The 16,554-nt window shown below is 39.3% G+C and overlaps 1 protein-coding gene across 2 annotated transcripts in view; it reads left to right on the top strand.

Moving 5' to 3' along the window:
• Positions 1-6,742: 6,742 nt before the first annotated feature.
• The window catches only part of WASL (WASP like actin nucleation promoting factor), a 36,373-nt gene continuing 26,561 nt past the window's right edge, over positions 6,743-16,554 (top strand). Inside the window, exon 1 of one of the 2 annotated variants that reach the window (XM_032963095.2) lies at positions 6,743-7,014. In XM_032963095.2, coding sequence (XP_032818986.1) covers positions 6,889-7,014 — 126 coding nt within the window. In that variant the 5' untranslated portion in view covers positions 6,743-6,888. The remainder of the gene's footprint in view (positions 7,015-16,554) is intronic. The other variant, XM_032963094.2, reaches the window with a different exon arrangement.

A 16,554-nucleotide genomic window follows, 5' to 3' on the forward strand; every position in this document is an offset into this window, starting at 1 on the left:
TGATTGCAATGGTGTCAGGTACAGGAACCTTGGTGAATAAGGAAACTACATCAAAACTGACAAGCAGGTCGTCTGGGGACAGGGAAATACCCTTGATTGTTGATACCAGGTGAGTAGAATTTTGTACCGCAGAGGTGGTCTTTCCAGTGAAAGGACGCAGGATTTCAGACAAAAAACGAGCTAGTTTGTAGGTGGGGGAGCTGATAGTAGAGACTATGGGACGAAGAGGTGTATCAACTTTATGTATTTTTGGTAAGCCGTATAATCTTGGTGGCCTGGCAGCAGAAGGTTTCAACGAAAACTGTTTAGATTGATCAATTAATGCGGTTGAATCAGAAATTATTTTGTTGGTTTGTGTGACGAGGCTGTTGGTGGGATCTCTTTTTATTTTTGTATAACTACCATCGTCGAGTAATTCTTTAATTTTGTTGTTGTATTCTATTTTATCCATGATAACAGTAGCATTGCCTTTGTCAGCTGAGAGAACTACAATATCATTCCTCTTTTTTAATTTATATAATTCAAAACGCTCATCTTTGCTGAGGTTGCTAGCTGGCATCTTAGCGTTTTTGAGGGTTGCAGCGATTTCAGATCTTGCTACGTCTGCAGCGATGTGACCCAGGCCCCTGAGAGCAACGTCTACTTGGGCAATTATATCATTAACTGGTATGTGTTTAGGTGTGACTGCAAAGTTTAGACCTTTAGCTAAAACGGATTTCAGACCATCGGAAATAGAACTGTTACTGCGATTAATTACGACTTTATTAACGTCTAACTTTTTGGTGTGTGGGTCCGGTCTTTTGTTTAAGAGGAGGTTAAATTTGGAAATCAGGTTTTCCTTACATTTGGTCGACATAGTAGCAGCTGAAGAGGCAGTCATATTGTCTACATGTTCCCAATCCGATGTGGACATTATTGCCGTCAATGATAAGTGTGATTTGTAGAGTGTCTTGTCTAACTGATCTAGTTCTGTGCGTATAAGTCTAATTTTTTCTGAGATAAGAGCTAAGCTAGTTTTGAAAAGAATTCGTTTCGCATTAGAAGAAGTTACAGTAGCAGAGGTGAGTGTAAATGCGATTGGTATTACCCCAGAGTCGCGGCATCTCTTCAGGAAGGTGAGAGACTCGATCAGCTGAGCTTTCTTATCCCGGAGTTTGTTGAAGGATCTTAAAGTTATGTGAAAACCCTCCCCGTAGAGGCGATTAAATTTTGATTTAAAACTTTCGTGACTGCAGTAATTCATATTCTTAGTTTTTTCGGTAAAGTCACGTTGAAGAGAAACAACAAAATAACAAAATATATATAAAACAATAAAAAATTCTCACGACGTTTCGACCATAACTCAAACGGTCATCATCAGGTGTGTCGGTTTGCATAAATTTATTTTGAAAACGGCATATTTATTTATTTATATTTATATAAAAAAAAATAACGTTTGCGTCACGCGCAACTATGGCAGTTTGCCAGGACTAGTCCATCTATTTTTTGAAAAGAGGAGGGGGGAGACGAAATTTGTTTTTATGTATGCTGTCTGAAAGGCACTGTAAGCGTGAACAATCAATCAAGAACTGAAATGATTTATCAAATCTTTCCAATGATTGCTAAGATAGAATCCATCTTCTCGGTTGAAATTGTCTCTGTGTTTGTATATGTGGATAGCCTCATGAACGAATCTCTCATGGAAGCCAGATGGCTTACAAAGAACCTCCGTCTTGGAAAAGTCAATGGCATGTGAGCCTACTGAATTAGAACAATGATCTGCTACGGCCGAGGTGTTGGTCCTACCGTGTTTAAGGTCTGCTTTATGTTCACGAATGCGGTCCGAGATATGGCGTTTGGTTTCTCCAATGTAACTACTACCACAGAGGCAACTTAGTTTGTAGACACCAGGGTATTGTATGTCCGGAATCACATCTTTTACAGACGGAACCAGATCACGGATTTTATGTAATGTGTTGAAACGGACCTGGATCTTGTGTTTATTCAAGATTTTGGAGATCTTTTTTGTGATCCCAGCAATGTAGGGTAAAGTGATGGTTTTGAAAGGCTCCTCAAGAGGGTTCTTCTTCATGGTTTGAGTGATAGCTTTGCGGATTGTATAGTCGGAGTAACCATTAGCCCTAAGAGCTTGGTGTACGTGCTTGAGTTCACTGCTTATGTGTTCCTGGTCGGATATGCATTGGGCTCTATGATACAGAGTCTTGATGAGAGAATTCTTCTGTGATGGATGGTGGTGGGAATCCGGTTTCAGATAAGCATCCGTATGGGTAGCTTTCCTGTAGACAGAGTGGCTCATTGAACCATCAGGTCTCTTTTTAATTAGGACATCCAAAAAAGGTATCTTGCCATCTATTTCGACTTCCATGGTAAATCTGATGGCTGGGTGTATGGAATTGATGTGGTCGAAGAATTGGTCTAGAGCAGGCCGGCCATGTGGCCAGATGACAAAAGTGTCATCCACGTACCTCTTCCACACTGTTTTCGCCTTCTCCACAGGCTGACCCAAGATAACCCACACTGTGCGTGTGATCATGCAATCGTGCAGTTTCCACAACACACCTTCATACTCCACTACATATGTATCTTGGTTGCTGGTAAGCTGAACACGTTCATAGCCATCGCCTCTGTGGCCCTGGGGGGGAACGCGCGAGGACTTCCTTCTTGCTGAAGTTGTTTAATCTCCAGCAGGTTTAATGATCTCTGCCCAAATTTCGATTTAAATAAGACAATAAAATTCTCACGACGTTTCGGCCACAACACAAGTAGCCTTCTTCAGGTGAAGGAACAGAACTGTCGGGACGACAGTTCTTTTCCTAAATAAATGCGCCGTTAAAAAATAAATTTATGCAAACCAACACACCTGAAGATGACCGTTTGAGTTATGGTCGAAACGTCGTGAGAATTTTTTATTGTTTTATATATATTTTATTATTTTGTTGTTTCTCTTCAACGTGACTTTACCGAAAAAACTAAGAATATGAATTACTGCAGTCACGAAAGCTTTAAATCAAAACAAATGGTCTTCTTCAGGTGAAGAGACAGTATGCTTCCTGTTCCAATACCTCTCATCGGCAGCCCTGCACCCGTGGCGAAAATTTGGCTGAAAATGGAAATAGGGGGTCCACATCCGAGTGATACGTTGTGCAACCAAAATGTCTCTCCAATTCGCACACAACTGAATTTCCTGCTCAAATTTATATATCTAGTCTCTGCAACATGCAAAGCGAACCAGTTCCATATAACTGCTCGGGTGTGGACCTGGCTTGTTTATTTGTGGACTCAAGCTGGTCAGCCAAAGAAACTACATCATATGATTGCAATGCCATTTTTTGTCTCAACTTTTAACTCAACTCTGCACAAATTGCAACTTGTCCAAATGCAGTGACTCAACTTAGTTTGCAGAGAAACATATATCACCACGATATGCCATAACCTAAGCTATCATCGTGACTCCCAATCTCATAAGTGATATCATTGGCAGCGGCGTTGTTAGCTCGAGTGTTGCTTCGTGCTTTGCAGTCAAAGCACGAAGCAATTTTTATTTATTGATGCTAATATTTGTATCAATCCAATTTATTGGACTTGCAAGCAATCAATAAATATTTCCAAACTCACTGCACTTCACACATTTTTTAAACCATCTCGGACACTGTGATTAATGTAGTCTTATCTTCTTACCATCAAGCCAACCCATCTGGAATGACACTTGTTGACAAAGCTTTAATGTGTCTGTAGTCAGTGGTTGTACACAATGCCTGTGTGAATATGCACACGAATAGCATTCATTTGTGTTGCATAAAATGTGTGAAGGGTGCGTGTAGTCTAACGTGCGTTGTATTGTTTTGTTTCAGTGTTATTTCATTTACTATGATGTATATATAATATAACATTTTAAGGTATAAGTGCAGCTCAAAAATGGCTTGCTTACACCACTGCTGGCTGAAGAGCCTCCGCAATCGTGAGCTCCAGAGGCGATGTCGGCTTCTCTTCCATGTTGGCCAGATGCCGTGGAAGTGTGGGAGTAGCCACATTTTACCCCAACACGTGTGACCTGCCAATCGACTTAACCGTGGTGAACACATTTACGGTAACACTGCTGGGTGGACAGAGGCGGGGTGAGGGAGCATTTAACGAACCGGCAATTTCTAGATAAGTCCAATGTGCTGACCCTTACACCACAGCAGCGTCCGTACTGTTGACATGCATGCGATACCATTTGTAACAAGCAATCTTAAGGTTAATTAATTGCACCTGGAAAAAGAGAGTTAATTGGGGTGATTATTAGAGGAAGCATTGATGCCATTAAGAGTGTAGTTTTCACCAGGCGCATCTGTACCAAGTCAGTTGCGATCGCTGCTCTGGGAGACGTGTTAAATATCGCGAGATGCGGTGACTGACCGCACGCACTGAACTCTCACTCACCAGGCAGAGCTCTGGTGGACACTGCAACGTGTTCAGCAGTCCCACGGACCGACGTTCCTAGCTCAGTAAAACAGCTCAGAGCTGTCATTATTAATCAGTCGATTTATAATTACATTTTTGGTGACGCTTCTGCATTCCCAGTGGTGCAGAGCTACGATTAACAAACTAACACACTTGTAAACAATACTGCCCTAAAATAAAAAAATGAATTCGGTGACATTTCGGGCAATGGCTCTTCGGCATAGCATCCTTCTTCGTGGGTTACTTATTACACGAACTCTCATCTGAAGCCCTCTCGTCGTGACTCGCAGACCTCGATATTGGGAGTTAGCTCCTGAACACATTGCTGCCATCATGCACATGAATGGAATTTGATCAATATTAATCAATGAATTAAATGATAATTTACACCTCCAAATAACTCTAGTTTATCAGCTCTTCCTTGCAAGACATGTTTTTTTTTACTTTATAAAATCCATGACGGAGCATACTGCCACCTTATCGTGGATTCACAATCCCCCACTAGAGTCTCTACCTCTAAGATACAATCCACTGTGACATATAATTCAAATAACATCTCACAATACAAAATATGGGAGAACTACATGCAAGTGTATTATTTTTAATGGTGGATTATATTATCATACTACTAACAGAAAACGAGACATTCAATCTCGATTTACAGATTTCCCTCAAAAGAGGATGGATCGTGGGAAAACGAGGATCGGGGGCAACCCTATCTCTAGAGATGCAGGCCCACACATGAACATTTACAGTTATTGTACACATGGCTGTGATACAGGCAGGTCCACAACATCAAGTGATCCGTTCGGGGTTTTCGCTCACATTTGTGACCTAAAGCAGAGTAGTTTTTTTTTTAAGTACCGCTCTGTTATGTAAGAGTTAAATACAAAGCCACGTGCTCTAATTACTAAACTGTACCTGCTTTTGGCCAGAGCTGTTTTGAGAAACTTCAAACTCACGTGTCTGTGCACCTGTGAAGGAACAGGTTTGTTCGGGTTATGCCATATCCTTCACTGCAGTTCTTGACGGATGAATATTAATGATATCTTACCACAGTATGGCATGATATTTTTGCTTTGTTTAATCCTTCATTGTTTGTTTCATTTTCACCAATTTATTACATACCTATTCAACATATATGTTAAATCATTGCAAATATATGCTCTTTGGTTCTTTCGGTAAAGTCACGTAGATAGGAACATAAATAATAGATCACGACGAATCGATCGCAACAACAATCAATCGTCTTGAGGCGAGAGAGAGAAGCATGCCGTTATTAATTCTAGATTTGAAGTTTTCGTGACTGCAAGAATCCATACTTTGGTTTTATTCGGTAAAGTCACGTAGGTAAAAAATAAAATAAAAATGAAAACGTCGTGACTGAATTAAGTTCTTTTCATTTTTATTTTATTTTTTACCTACGTGACTTTACCTAATAAAACCAAAGAGTTGTGACGAGGCATCATATAGATCCGAGAGGATGGGGGGGGTGAAATTCAGAGGGCTTAGGTGAGAGAGAGAAAAAATGAAAAGCAAGCTTAGATATCAAACTTAACAAAATGTAGAAATGTAATGCAACTCAGAGAGTCGGCTAACACAACCGTTAACACTTTACCTGGTTGGTCAACGTCCTTCCAAAGATTGCTAAATTTTGCATCCATCTTCTCGGATGAAGTTATGTGTTGGAATTAGCACGTTCTGTTTACGTGACAACCCTTACTAGTTGGCTGTGTCGGGTGGTGGCGGGTTTAACGACACATTTATATATTTACGCGATATACCCCCCCAAAAAACCCCTCTATTATGGCATAGAGATTTCTGAAACAATTATGGAGATCTTGAAATAAATACATAAAGCGTTTCTCTTCAGATTAATGTCTATAATTTTAGTGACCTGCTACGTGAATGTTATACGTCTGGGAATGGATGGAGCGATGAAATCGGCTTGTGTACAGGTGCTGGATGGATTGTTGCAACTGGGGGTGGGTGCGGTAACGGCGGCTAGGGCAGGCTTTTATCCAGCAGTGGCTAACAATCTATACATAAACACTGTACATAGTATTTGTAATCAGGGGGCACTTATTGGTGTGCATTGGATGACCATAAAAGTGGCGAGGGCTTTGGAGACATTGCAAGTGACAATTGTTACGAATTACGTAGAACAAGATAATGCCCATGCCTTCAGACATGACGAAGTGCCACTGGATTATATTCTTGGGTCTTTCGGTAAAGTCACGTAGATAGGTATTGCAACTGTCCGTTCCGTGTTGGGAGTTATAAATAAGTGAAGTTGTGAATGGAGGAGGCACCGCGGTTTGTAAAGGGAGGAGCCACAGCGCCGCTTCGCCATTTTGAGTGGCGCGGCGGTAGGCGGTGACGGCGCTGGGACATGCTCCTGCGGCGGCTGTAGACTCCACCGAGAGCACGCACGGCGACACGTACATGTTCTTAACAATGTCTACGCAGCCGAAAAGGCAGCAACAGCAGCAGCAGCCGAGTGCTAGGTCGGCCGTGCTCACCCCGCACGAGAATGAGATCATCTTCAACATGCTGGGCCGCAAGTGTCTGGTGAGTTAGTGATTAGGCCCGAGGCTTTACCCCCTTTTCCTAGCCCCGTCGGCAGCCATGGGAAGGGTGGGCGCCCGCCGCGTACGCTGGGCGACTCGTTCGTGGGCCACCAGTGGGTGCAGAATCGGCTTCAGGCTTTTTTCTACTTTCCTAGCCCCTGCCGGCCACCCTGGAACGAGCCCCAGCCGGGCAGCGCTGGTCGTACTTTGTTGTATAGTGATGTTTGATTTTAATTGAAAGGCGGCTTGTGTATTTAAAAATTGTTATTCTTTACATTCGGCGTTGGTTGTGGGTCATTCAAAACGTACACTGGTTTTCTTTGCTAAGTATCGGTGCGGGTTTTTAACTCAGAACATTTCACTGCATAACACTGTTTTTAACTCGTTTTTAAAGGTAGATTTTTTTTTTCAAATGTTAATGTACCTCAACATATTGTAAACTATCACATTGAAGACTACTTACCGTAACTGTATACAAGCAGTTGTTTTTTTCTGTTAACATGCTTCTGTTCCAGTGTTTTAATATATTTCCATAATAATGTGGGGTGTATTTCGCAGTTAATGGAGAAAATTACGTTTCTGTTAACACGTCCATGATATCAGTCGTAAATCTATCGGTGTAAACCACTTTGCGTGGATGCTGTAATTGCGGGACGAACATTCTGCACATGGGCGTCTTCTCAGCGTCAATGCATTTAAATTGTCTACAGTTTATGTCATTAAGAAACGTATATTTATAACGTTGAGATATTCTTCATGTGTACAGTATTACAATGGGCGCAATTGTCAGACTTTTAACGAGATGAGAGCTCGTGGTGTTGAGATAGGTTACCTTATAATAAAGGGCCAGTGAACCATACCTTAATATATTTCCTAACATCGGTTTTTGTTACTTTAATATAGGATATGGGCTTATACATTAGCTTGCCATGCCATTTTAACTCATTAACTGAATACAATTCTAGTGGAAATTGTGATGGTGATTGAGTTCAAATTGGTAAAGCTAGTTCTACATAGGCTTGGACAATTAACTAATTTGATAGACCTACCGCAGGTCCATTGCCAGATAAGTTCTGAGTCGGGCATTATGGCATTGTTATTCATACACCACCAGACTGATTGATTTCGTCTTTTAGAACTCGTCTCATTGGACTAGGTAGGCTGTGCACTGCAGTCAATGTGGGTTGTCAGTCATGTGTACTGTATAGTTTTTTTAACCAAATAGTGTGACAAACATATGCCGACATACTACACAATGACCAATTAAAATATCTCATTCCAAGTCGAGAGGGTGAGGATACTTTTTGCTACTGAACCAATTTGCGTGTTTTTTTATTCCCAGTTAAAGGATCACATTGACAGCCAACCGATACATGTTCTCAATACTGTACAATACTGTAGTAAGCCATTGCAGTGCCATAAGCTCTCCCTGCAGTCACGAAAACTTCAAATCTAGATTGAACTCTTCTCCCAAGTTTTAAACATTTTCAGGACCTGAAATTATAGCTCAAGTTAATATGGTCACCCTGTTCTACCATAATGGTAAAAACGATTGCGTTATGTTTAATGGGTTTAAGTCGTAACTTTTCCTTCTGTTCACTGCTAGGTGAATAATGAATATATATTTTCATGTAATTGTATTGGCAATTATCTTGTTGATGCTTTATCTTATTTCAAATGTGAATACTAATTGTCTAACTATAAGCTTTCTCTGTGATAAGTGTGTGTTTTGGTACTACAACATTGACATGCTTGTCCAAGATACTATATGGTCTTTTTAATTCCTGATGTAACTTTAATTGTCAATATTTAAATGTGAGGCACAATTGATTTTCATGCAAATAACCACGCTAGGAAATTGTTATAATAGCTTTGTCGGTAATGCAAAAATACCAGCCACATAATCTTTATTCCAGGATACAGTAAACAGATATTGCATTTTGATTTAAAGCTTTCGTGACTGCAGGGATTCACATTCTTGGTTCTTTCGGTAAAGTCACGTAGAAGGGAAACAATAAAATAATACAAATATTTTTTATTTTATTGTTTAAAAATATTTAAAAATATATTTTATTGTTTCCCTTCTACGTGACTTTACCGAAAGAACCAAGAATAGGTATTGCATTCCTGTTTATATCGGTGTTGACTCATTTGTTGTTGATCAGAGAAGCCATATGCCTGAACGGTAACTAAAATAACAACACCTTGCTTGTAATTAAACTCGCCTAGAGGCACAATATAATGCAGGTGTCAGAAGGTACTGGATTAACTTGTAAACACGCAATACATATATATTTTAGTCTAGTATTGTGATGATGTAACCAAGTCCCATTCTTATGATTAAATGTCAAGATGAAAATACAGTGGGACAGGTAAAGGTTGTTATGTAATGACAGGATATACGTGTACAGCCCTAATTTCCTCCTGAAACTGCGGTCATATAGTTTTTTTTAAACCATTCACCTTGTTGGTCAGTGTCGGTTGGTGGAAGCATGTAGCAAAGATGGAAAAGCATAGAAGAGCATTACAACATTGGGTTTTGCCAAAACTGTTAACTCCTGCCCACCCCGTAGTTAATGCAGCCTATAACAACATGTGAGGCATCTTGTTAGAACAGGGAAGGACTGCCCAGGGTTCAATCTGCTTAGCTTCAGAGATCTAACGAAATCGGTCGCATTCTCGTGATTTGGTTAAAGACGTCGGTTGTACATATTTAGGCAAGTCACAACTTTCCATAACATACCACATAAGATCCACCCCACCTTGCCACACTTAAGACATAGTGTGCACTCATTGCCAGTGCAAATTAAACTCATGAGCATTTACTTTGGTTTTTCTAATATGATGAGGATCAGGCTGGTACCACTAGATTGCACATATCTCTGGGTGGCAAGGTAGGCCAATCAGATGCACGTTTAAGTACCCCTTTTCACACAAACAGAATGGTCGTCGTTGAGAAAATTTCATAATTAGCCCTTTGTTAAGATTCCATCTGCCTCCACAATTGACAGTATGATTACCACAAGGCTATGCTTACACGAGCGTGTCATGTTTCAATGGCTAAGTTAATGTAATGGCTTGCGCCAATATTTTTTTATCGACTGCCTAAGAACCAAGAATATCAATCAATCAGCGTGTTGGTTTAAACTAACACTCTGCTACTATTGCTTCTGCGTCATTCATTTTCTGCAATGAATGGCAAAAACTAAAAGAGTTTATTGAGTTTATTTGAATTGCTGTTCTTATGTCGAGGTGCCCATAACGATGAATATACTCTTAGCTGATTTGAAGCCCTTTCACTTGATGTTATGTCTGGGAGGGAAATAATTCGTCATCATAAGCATGTGAAATTGGTTTACGTTACCGTCAATTCGGTATTTCAATCCATATACATAAACCTGGGCGACTCAGCAAGAGGAGGTATTTCATGTGGTCAAATTTTAATCTATGCATTCTTAAAGGCACCATTTTAGAATTTTTGACATTTTGAGATGGAATTATTTATGAGTTCACTTATACAATCATCACAAACTGAGCTGCCACACTTATCTGACTTTTATGCTCATGAGTAGGGCTTGCGTTTATGTAAAGTGTCAAATGTCAATTGAATCCTATTGGTATCAAGTGCAAAATCTAACTTTGTAATCTCAGAAAACATGGCAACTTAGCCGTGAGTAATTCCTTTGACTATCGGGTGTACTCGTTCATCTACTCCTTTGCTGTGGCTGACCGCGTTTTGCCAGCGTGACACCATTGCTCACATGAGTGCACTCTCCGTGCTGCTTTAGGGCCGGAATAACAAGCTGGACAAGTTCACAGTCACCTGTAAACTTGCCCAGCGTTAGGCGAAATGTGCGGTATCTGCGTCATGTAACAGCTTTTCTTTTAACATTTCATTTAATCCTATTTTTTACAACTAATGAAATAAAACATTGTGGAAAGATGATTCACCACATTGTGAAACAATCATCAATTTGTGAATACCGCACTGGTTCTAAGAATGTATATAGTACAGTGCATTCAGGCCTTGGAATAATAATTCTAAAGTCCTTATTCAAGTCTGGTCAAATAGAGCCTCCTTTCTCGAATAACCATTGGGGTGGCAATGTTCAAATCGTTTGGTGCTCAGCAATGTAAACGGCAGGAGCCAGTTACTGCAGAGGACACACGCTTTTTAATTCCCACACATTGGTACTTATTTCATTTAATCCAGTGGGATGAGTAAAGTCAACCTCCTAGCCAGGTTTTGAACGCGAAAACCTTCCAATTGTGTTTAACTACATTGTGTCTAACTACATTTCCAATCCACCTGATTGCATAAGTCTTAATTCACAGCCACTTAGACATTGAATTACGTACAGTGTCTCATATGGTGGCTGCCTTTTTTCTGTAAAGTATTCACATATCTGGCGGCTCCCAGCCCTGTAGTCTTAGCATTACACCTCCACGATAAATACCAACAACATGTAATGTATGTATGTGTGAATGTGTCCACCAGAGAGTAAGTTCCTGCAAGGTGCCGTTTTTCTCGGGGCTGCTCAGGTGAACTATTATGTTAGTCTTCATATAGCTGTGACCGAAACATCACCCATTGGCGAAATGGAAATCCACACATACCATATGGTTTTCTTCGATAAGAGACAGAAACTCCAACTCAACAGTATGTATGTGGAACTGAAATAAAATAACCAGGTGACTTTAAAAAAGAGTAACTTAATTCTATTGCGCATAAAAAGTAAACATTTATAAAATATGGAGTTATAAGTTTGTAAAGATATTGCAGAAAGGTAACTTCGCACTTTGTTGACTGCTTAATCAGTTGTGAATTTTTTGTAACTGTCAACCTTCACTGGGCTGAGTGGAGTGTCTTTTCCAGGAGATCGTATTCCTCTTAAGCCTTTTCCGACCCCTTTGCTCTTTGTGGACTCATTGGATGAATACTTATGGAAACCACAATGTCTTCAGCTGCCGTTGAATTGACCATGTCAGGGTCAATTTATATGCATTATTTATTTGAAAGGGAGACCTCAGTTCCCATAGTGGGCTATTGACAATGGAATATATTTCCATTTAGTTTATTATAATGTTCAAGTTTGGTGCTGAACTTATATAATCGCCCAATTTTGTGAATTATGTCACAAGCTACACCGAATATCCTTAATAACTGAAAGGTAAAAAAATTATCACGACCAATGCTGTTGATTCCACCATGCCTCTCCCAATGCTTCCATTATTCTTATAGATCAAGTAGTTGTTGCACAATTGATACCCAAGCTTCAAGGTTCTACATTTGCAGTATTCTACTACCCGGCTTGATCTGTTTCCTGTAGACCCACGGCTTTTTATTATTTCATTGGAAAAAATAAGGATCTCCCCACTTAAGCAAGCATAGGGCTATGCTCATCTCAATTGGTGTTTCTGAACCAGTGGTGAAAATTCCCCATTACATTGGTGGGGCCCTGTCTTATCATAGGTCAACCTTTTGGTAACTTTCAATGAAGTGATGGACAATTTTACCAGAAGTCAGCTGTAGCCAATAATATTTAATTGTTCAGATAACACTTAATACAAGTTAAACCGTGGTGTAAAGTGGCTTCAATCCCTTCCAGGTTATTTAGATTGTGTGGTGATTCATGTCATTACCAGTTCGCATTCCAGATAAAAAATGGTGCCCGGTTTGCACTGTGTAACCTCAAATATGTCACGGTTTGCAGTAGCTGTTAAGGAATGTTTTTAATTGAACACTTTGTGCCAATATCACGAACAATTCTCCATGTTATTTGGTATCGGTATTTTTGTTAGGTTTGATTTTTATTAATACATACTTTCCAATTGTGAGCATTGCCTTTATCATGGTATGTGTAAATAATATAGCTCAACACTTTACGTCACAAGTTTGCGAGTTCAAATGCTCTGTCTTCTCAGGCCATTATCACTTTTAGGCTGATAAAATTAGTACATCTTTGTGGGAATTAAGGAGGGTCATCCATTTGAGACTGGCCCCTTTCATTAGCATAAAATAGCAATGTGATGGCACAGACTCAGTTGGACCCAGCCTTTGAAATTATGGCCTTTATACTTCAGGGTCTGTGCTGCCAATGGAGATGAGCACTGCCTACAGATTGTTAGAGCATGGAGAACATCTTTAACATGTCCACAGTTGGATAGGTGTGTGGGAGCATGGTTGGTTCATGATGGTATTGACAGTTGACTTGCCAAGCGTCTGCTTGTTGAGGCCTGTCAGGTACACAGGATACTATCAGAAACATGAATTCGAATTGTTCATCTGGTTACTGGCTTGGGGGGCATGGGACAGATAACCTTTGAATATCCCATTGTTTAAAGACAAATTTGTTGAACTAAACTTTTACGTGTTTCCGCATACGTGGTGCATGTAACCTTGGTGATTGTGCAAACTTGCCGCGTGCTTGTGAAATAGGTCTAGCAGTGTGCTTCTAGAGCACATGAGTTGTTTCTCAGGTGTGTTCCTTTTTCCTCTTCTGATTCAGAACTTCTACCGAGTGGTTATCGTCTACATACAGTTTCTGATGCAGCATTTTTAGTTTCTCAATGGCAGGCAATTTAAAATAGATAGTAAATAGCAGCACGAGTTTGAAAAGGCCAGTTGTTGCCGTTATCACTGACTATAATGCACCTTGTTTGTTTTAAAGGTAGTGATGACAGTAATGAAAGGGAGAATCTCATCGTTTTTACCAGTGCACAATGGCTAACTGTAGATTTTCTGAATATTATGAAACATAGGCACAATTTTTAACATTTACAGGAAAACATGCGAATATAGTTAAAGTGAATAGATATTTAATGAAACACAATGTCTCTTGGTATTTTGGTTAATTGGCCCATTGTCTAGGGAGGGATTCTAAATGTCTATCAATGCATATTTTTATTATCCACTGTTATACTTTCTCGAAGTTGTCATTCACATCAAGGAATCCTGCAAGCAACCAGATTTTCATAATTCTCTACACTGCATGTAACAAAAAACATTAATGTCATTACAAAATGACAGAGAATCTAGATAGTTAATAAGCTAATAGCAATTCTTCTTGGTTCTTTCGATAAAGTCACGTAGAATGAGAATACGTGACTTTACCAAAAGAACCAAGAATATGAATCCCTGCAGTCACGAAAGCTTTAAATCAAAATTTAAATATGGTGTAGAAATGTTTTGCTCCTTTGCAAAATTTCACGCAAATATATTGTAAAGTCAGTTTAGGTGCATTATATAGCAATTACAATGATAATGCGTGTACCCTTATACACTAAAAAGTATTTTAATAAATGCACAAGTTTCCTCATTGAAAATAGGTACATTTCTAAATATCACTGTCCTGGTCACAGAAGCAAAGTTTTTGGGGAATAATAGCCATTTTTTGTACTTTTGAGGTATAAGCAATTAGGAAATAACATTTACTACCCAGGAAAAAATCTATGTTTCTGTTACATAGTGTAATGGTTGAATCTATCGACCATATTGGATTATGCCAACACATTGCTGTATTACAATAGTTATAACTTGTTATGTTTAAAACGTATTATAAGGTAACATGACTTTTCAATGAAATAGCATCAGAAGTTAGAACATCCAATTGATATTTATTTTGTCTTGGAGACCCTTACATGTAAGAAAGGCATGAGGATTACTCGGGGTTTTAAATTGGAATTACAATTATTTTAAACTGCAGCAGTTTTAAATAAAACCTGATAGGTTCAATCCATGATCAACAACGGTACCAGGGGGCAACCCTTCCTACTTGGCATATAAAAGCCTTGCTGCTATCATCATGTTTATAATTTAGCATTAGAGCTGCAATGAACTGTTTACAATTAAGAACAGGCATGGGTGCTCAGTAATGATACCTAATAATGGACCATCCAGCTGGTGAGGAGGGTCCTGTGTGATAGGTCACTCAAATCAAAATTGTAAAGTCATGACTTAATTTTCCAGTTAGCGCTTGACTCAGCTTATAATCCCTCTGGGATCAATAAAATAATAACACGAGTACCACTTGAGTGAACAATAAGTAGAGAGAGCAGTCTCTCTTTGTACGTACACTTTCACCATTGAGCAACTTGCTTTGAACCCCCATTCACCTATTGTCAAATATTGCTTTTCGTCCGATAATACGTTAACTTATCAATGTTTCCGGTTGCCAAGAATGGAGCCAATCGTCCAAACGATGTGTTTAGCCGATTTAAAATTTCGTATGGCCTTTTTTCTTTACCTAAGAGTGGAATTGGTCATTCTCTTTGCTCTGGTGTTGCTTGTACGTTGATGCACAGTTTTCCCACTAAGAGTGTGCAGATTTACCATTGCCTACAGAACCTTCAGTACAGAGGGTGGATGCAAAGGAAGACGAGGCAAAATGTTAATTATTTCCGAATAGAGCAGTTCCATAATAATTGACTACGCGTACTGTGATGATGATACTAATCATCCTTGGCCGGTCTAGCTTCACGTGTGGTTGCACTTGACAACCTGAAGCTAACCTCAAGCATGGTGTGTGTAACAAGCGCACACCAGGTTTGAATTACAATTTCTCACTGAACTGAGATTTGGTGGTTGAGAGACAGGTACTTACCATCCTGCCTGTGCTGTGGGCAGTACTGTATTCCTTTTATAGTGTATCATATCGGATTTTGTTATCCACTTACTAAAGTCCTAAATATAATTTACCTTATGTCCGTGATCTCATGATCCTCAAATGGGATTATTCGCCAATCATATTCAAGCGTTCATTATCAAATTCTGCCAAAACTTAAGTTCTTTGGGGATTTCAGCAAGAACTATGCATATATTCTCTTACAGCAATTGAGCCAGAGTAATTGTTCTTTGAAACTATTGCAAACAATAACACTTATAAATGTAAACAAAAACAGTATAAAATTGTGGTACCTGTGAAATTCAAGGTGTTAGGAAATGCATGTTTATGCATTTAACGTTTAAAAGGCTGCCCATGCCTCCTGTGCGATATATACAATTGTGGAAGCTGCTTTCCTGTTTTTTTAATAACCCACACAAGTTGTTTCATTGTGTAGACTGTACAAGGAGGAAAGTGAACATGTGGATTTACGGGAAGTGCCGCCCAGGTGGCAAACACCATGCTTTGTACACTTCAGTAGATTTTATTATTATACTGGACGCCATTGCTTTTATTTAACATGAGAGTTGAAGGTCAAGAAAATGATCTTATTTTGATTTTATTCACATGGGACAAATTAATATTTAATAATGACTTACCATAAAGGCTGTCAGTACCATATTTCAGAATTTAATATTTAATGCACGCGAAACAATGCACCCTCTTCTTGCTTCAATTAATTACCTGGATTCATGGTCATTTGATTAAAGAATTTGTTATTTTGGTCTTAGTTTCATATGTGGTCTGGTTCTGTCTAGTTCTATCAACTTAAATTATATTTGTTTATTTTTAGATCATAAAGAGATTTTTACATTCACAATTCTATGCAGGTATCTGGAGCATTTGATATTGATTTTAATCGATGAGGCATAAAACAA

Source organism: Petromyzon marinus, chromosome 30, assembly GCF_048934315.1.
Source record: "Petromyzon marinus isolate PM22_M1 ecotype Great Lakes invasive population chromosome 30, UKy_Petmar_22M1.pri1.0, whole genome shotgun sequence".
In the NCBI taxonomy this organism is placed as follows: domain Eukaryota; kingdom Metazoa; phylum Chordata; class Hyperoartia; order Petromyzontiformes; family Petromyzontidae; genus Petromyzon; species Petromyzon marinus.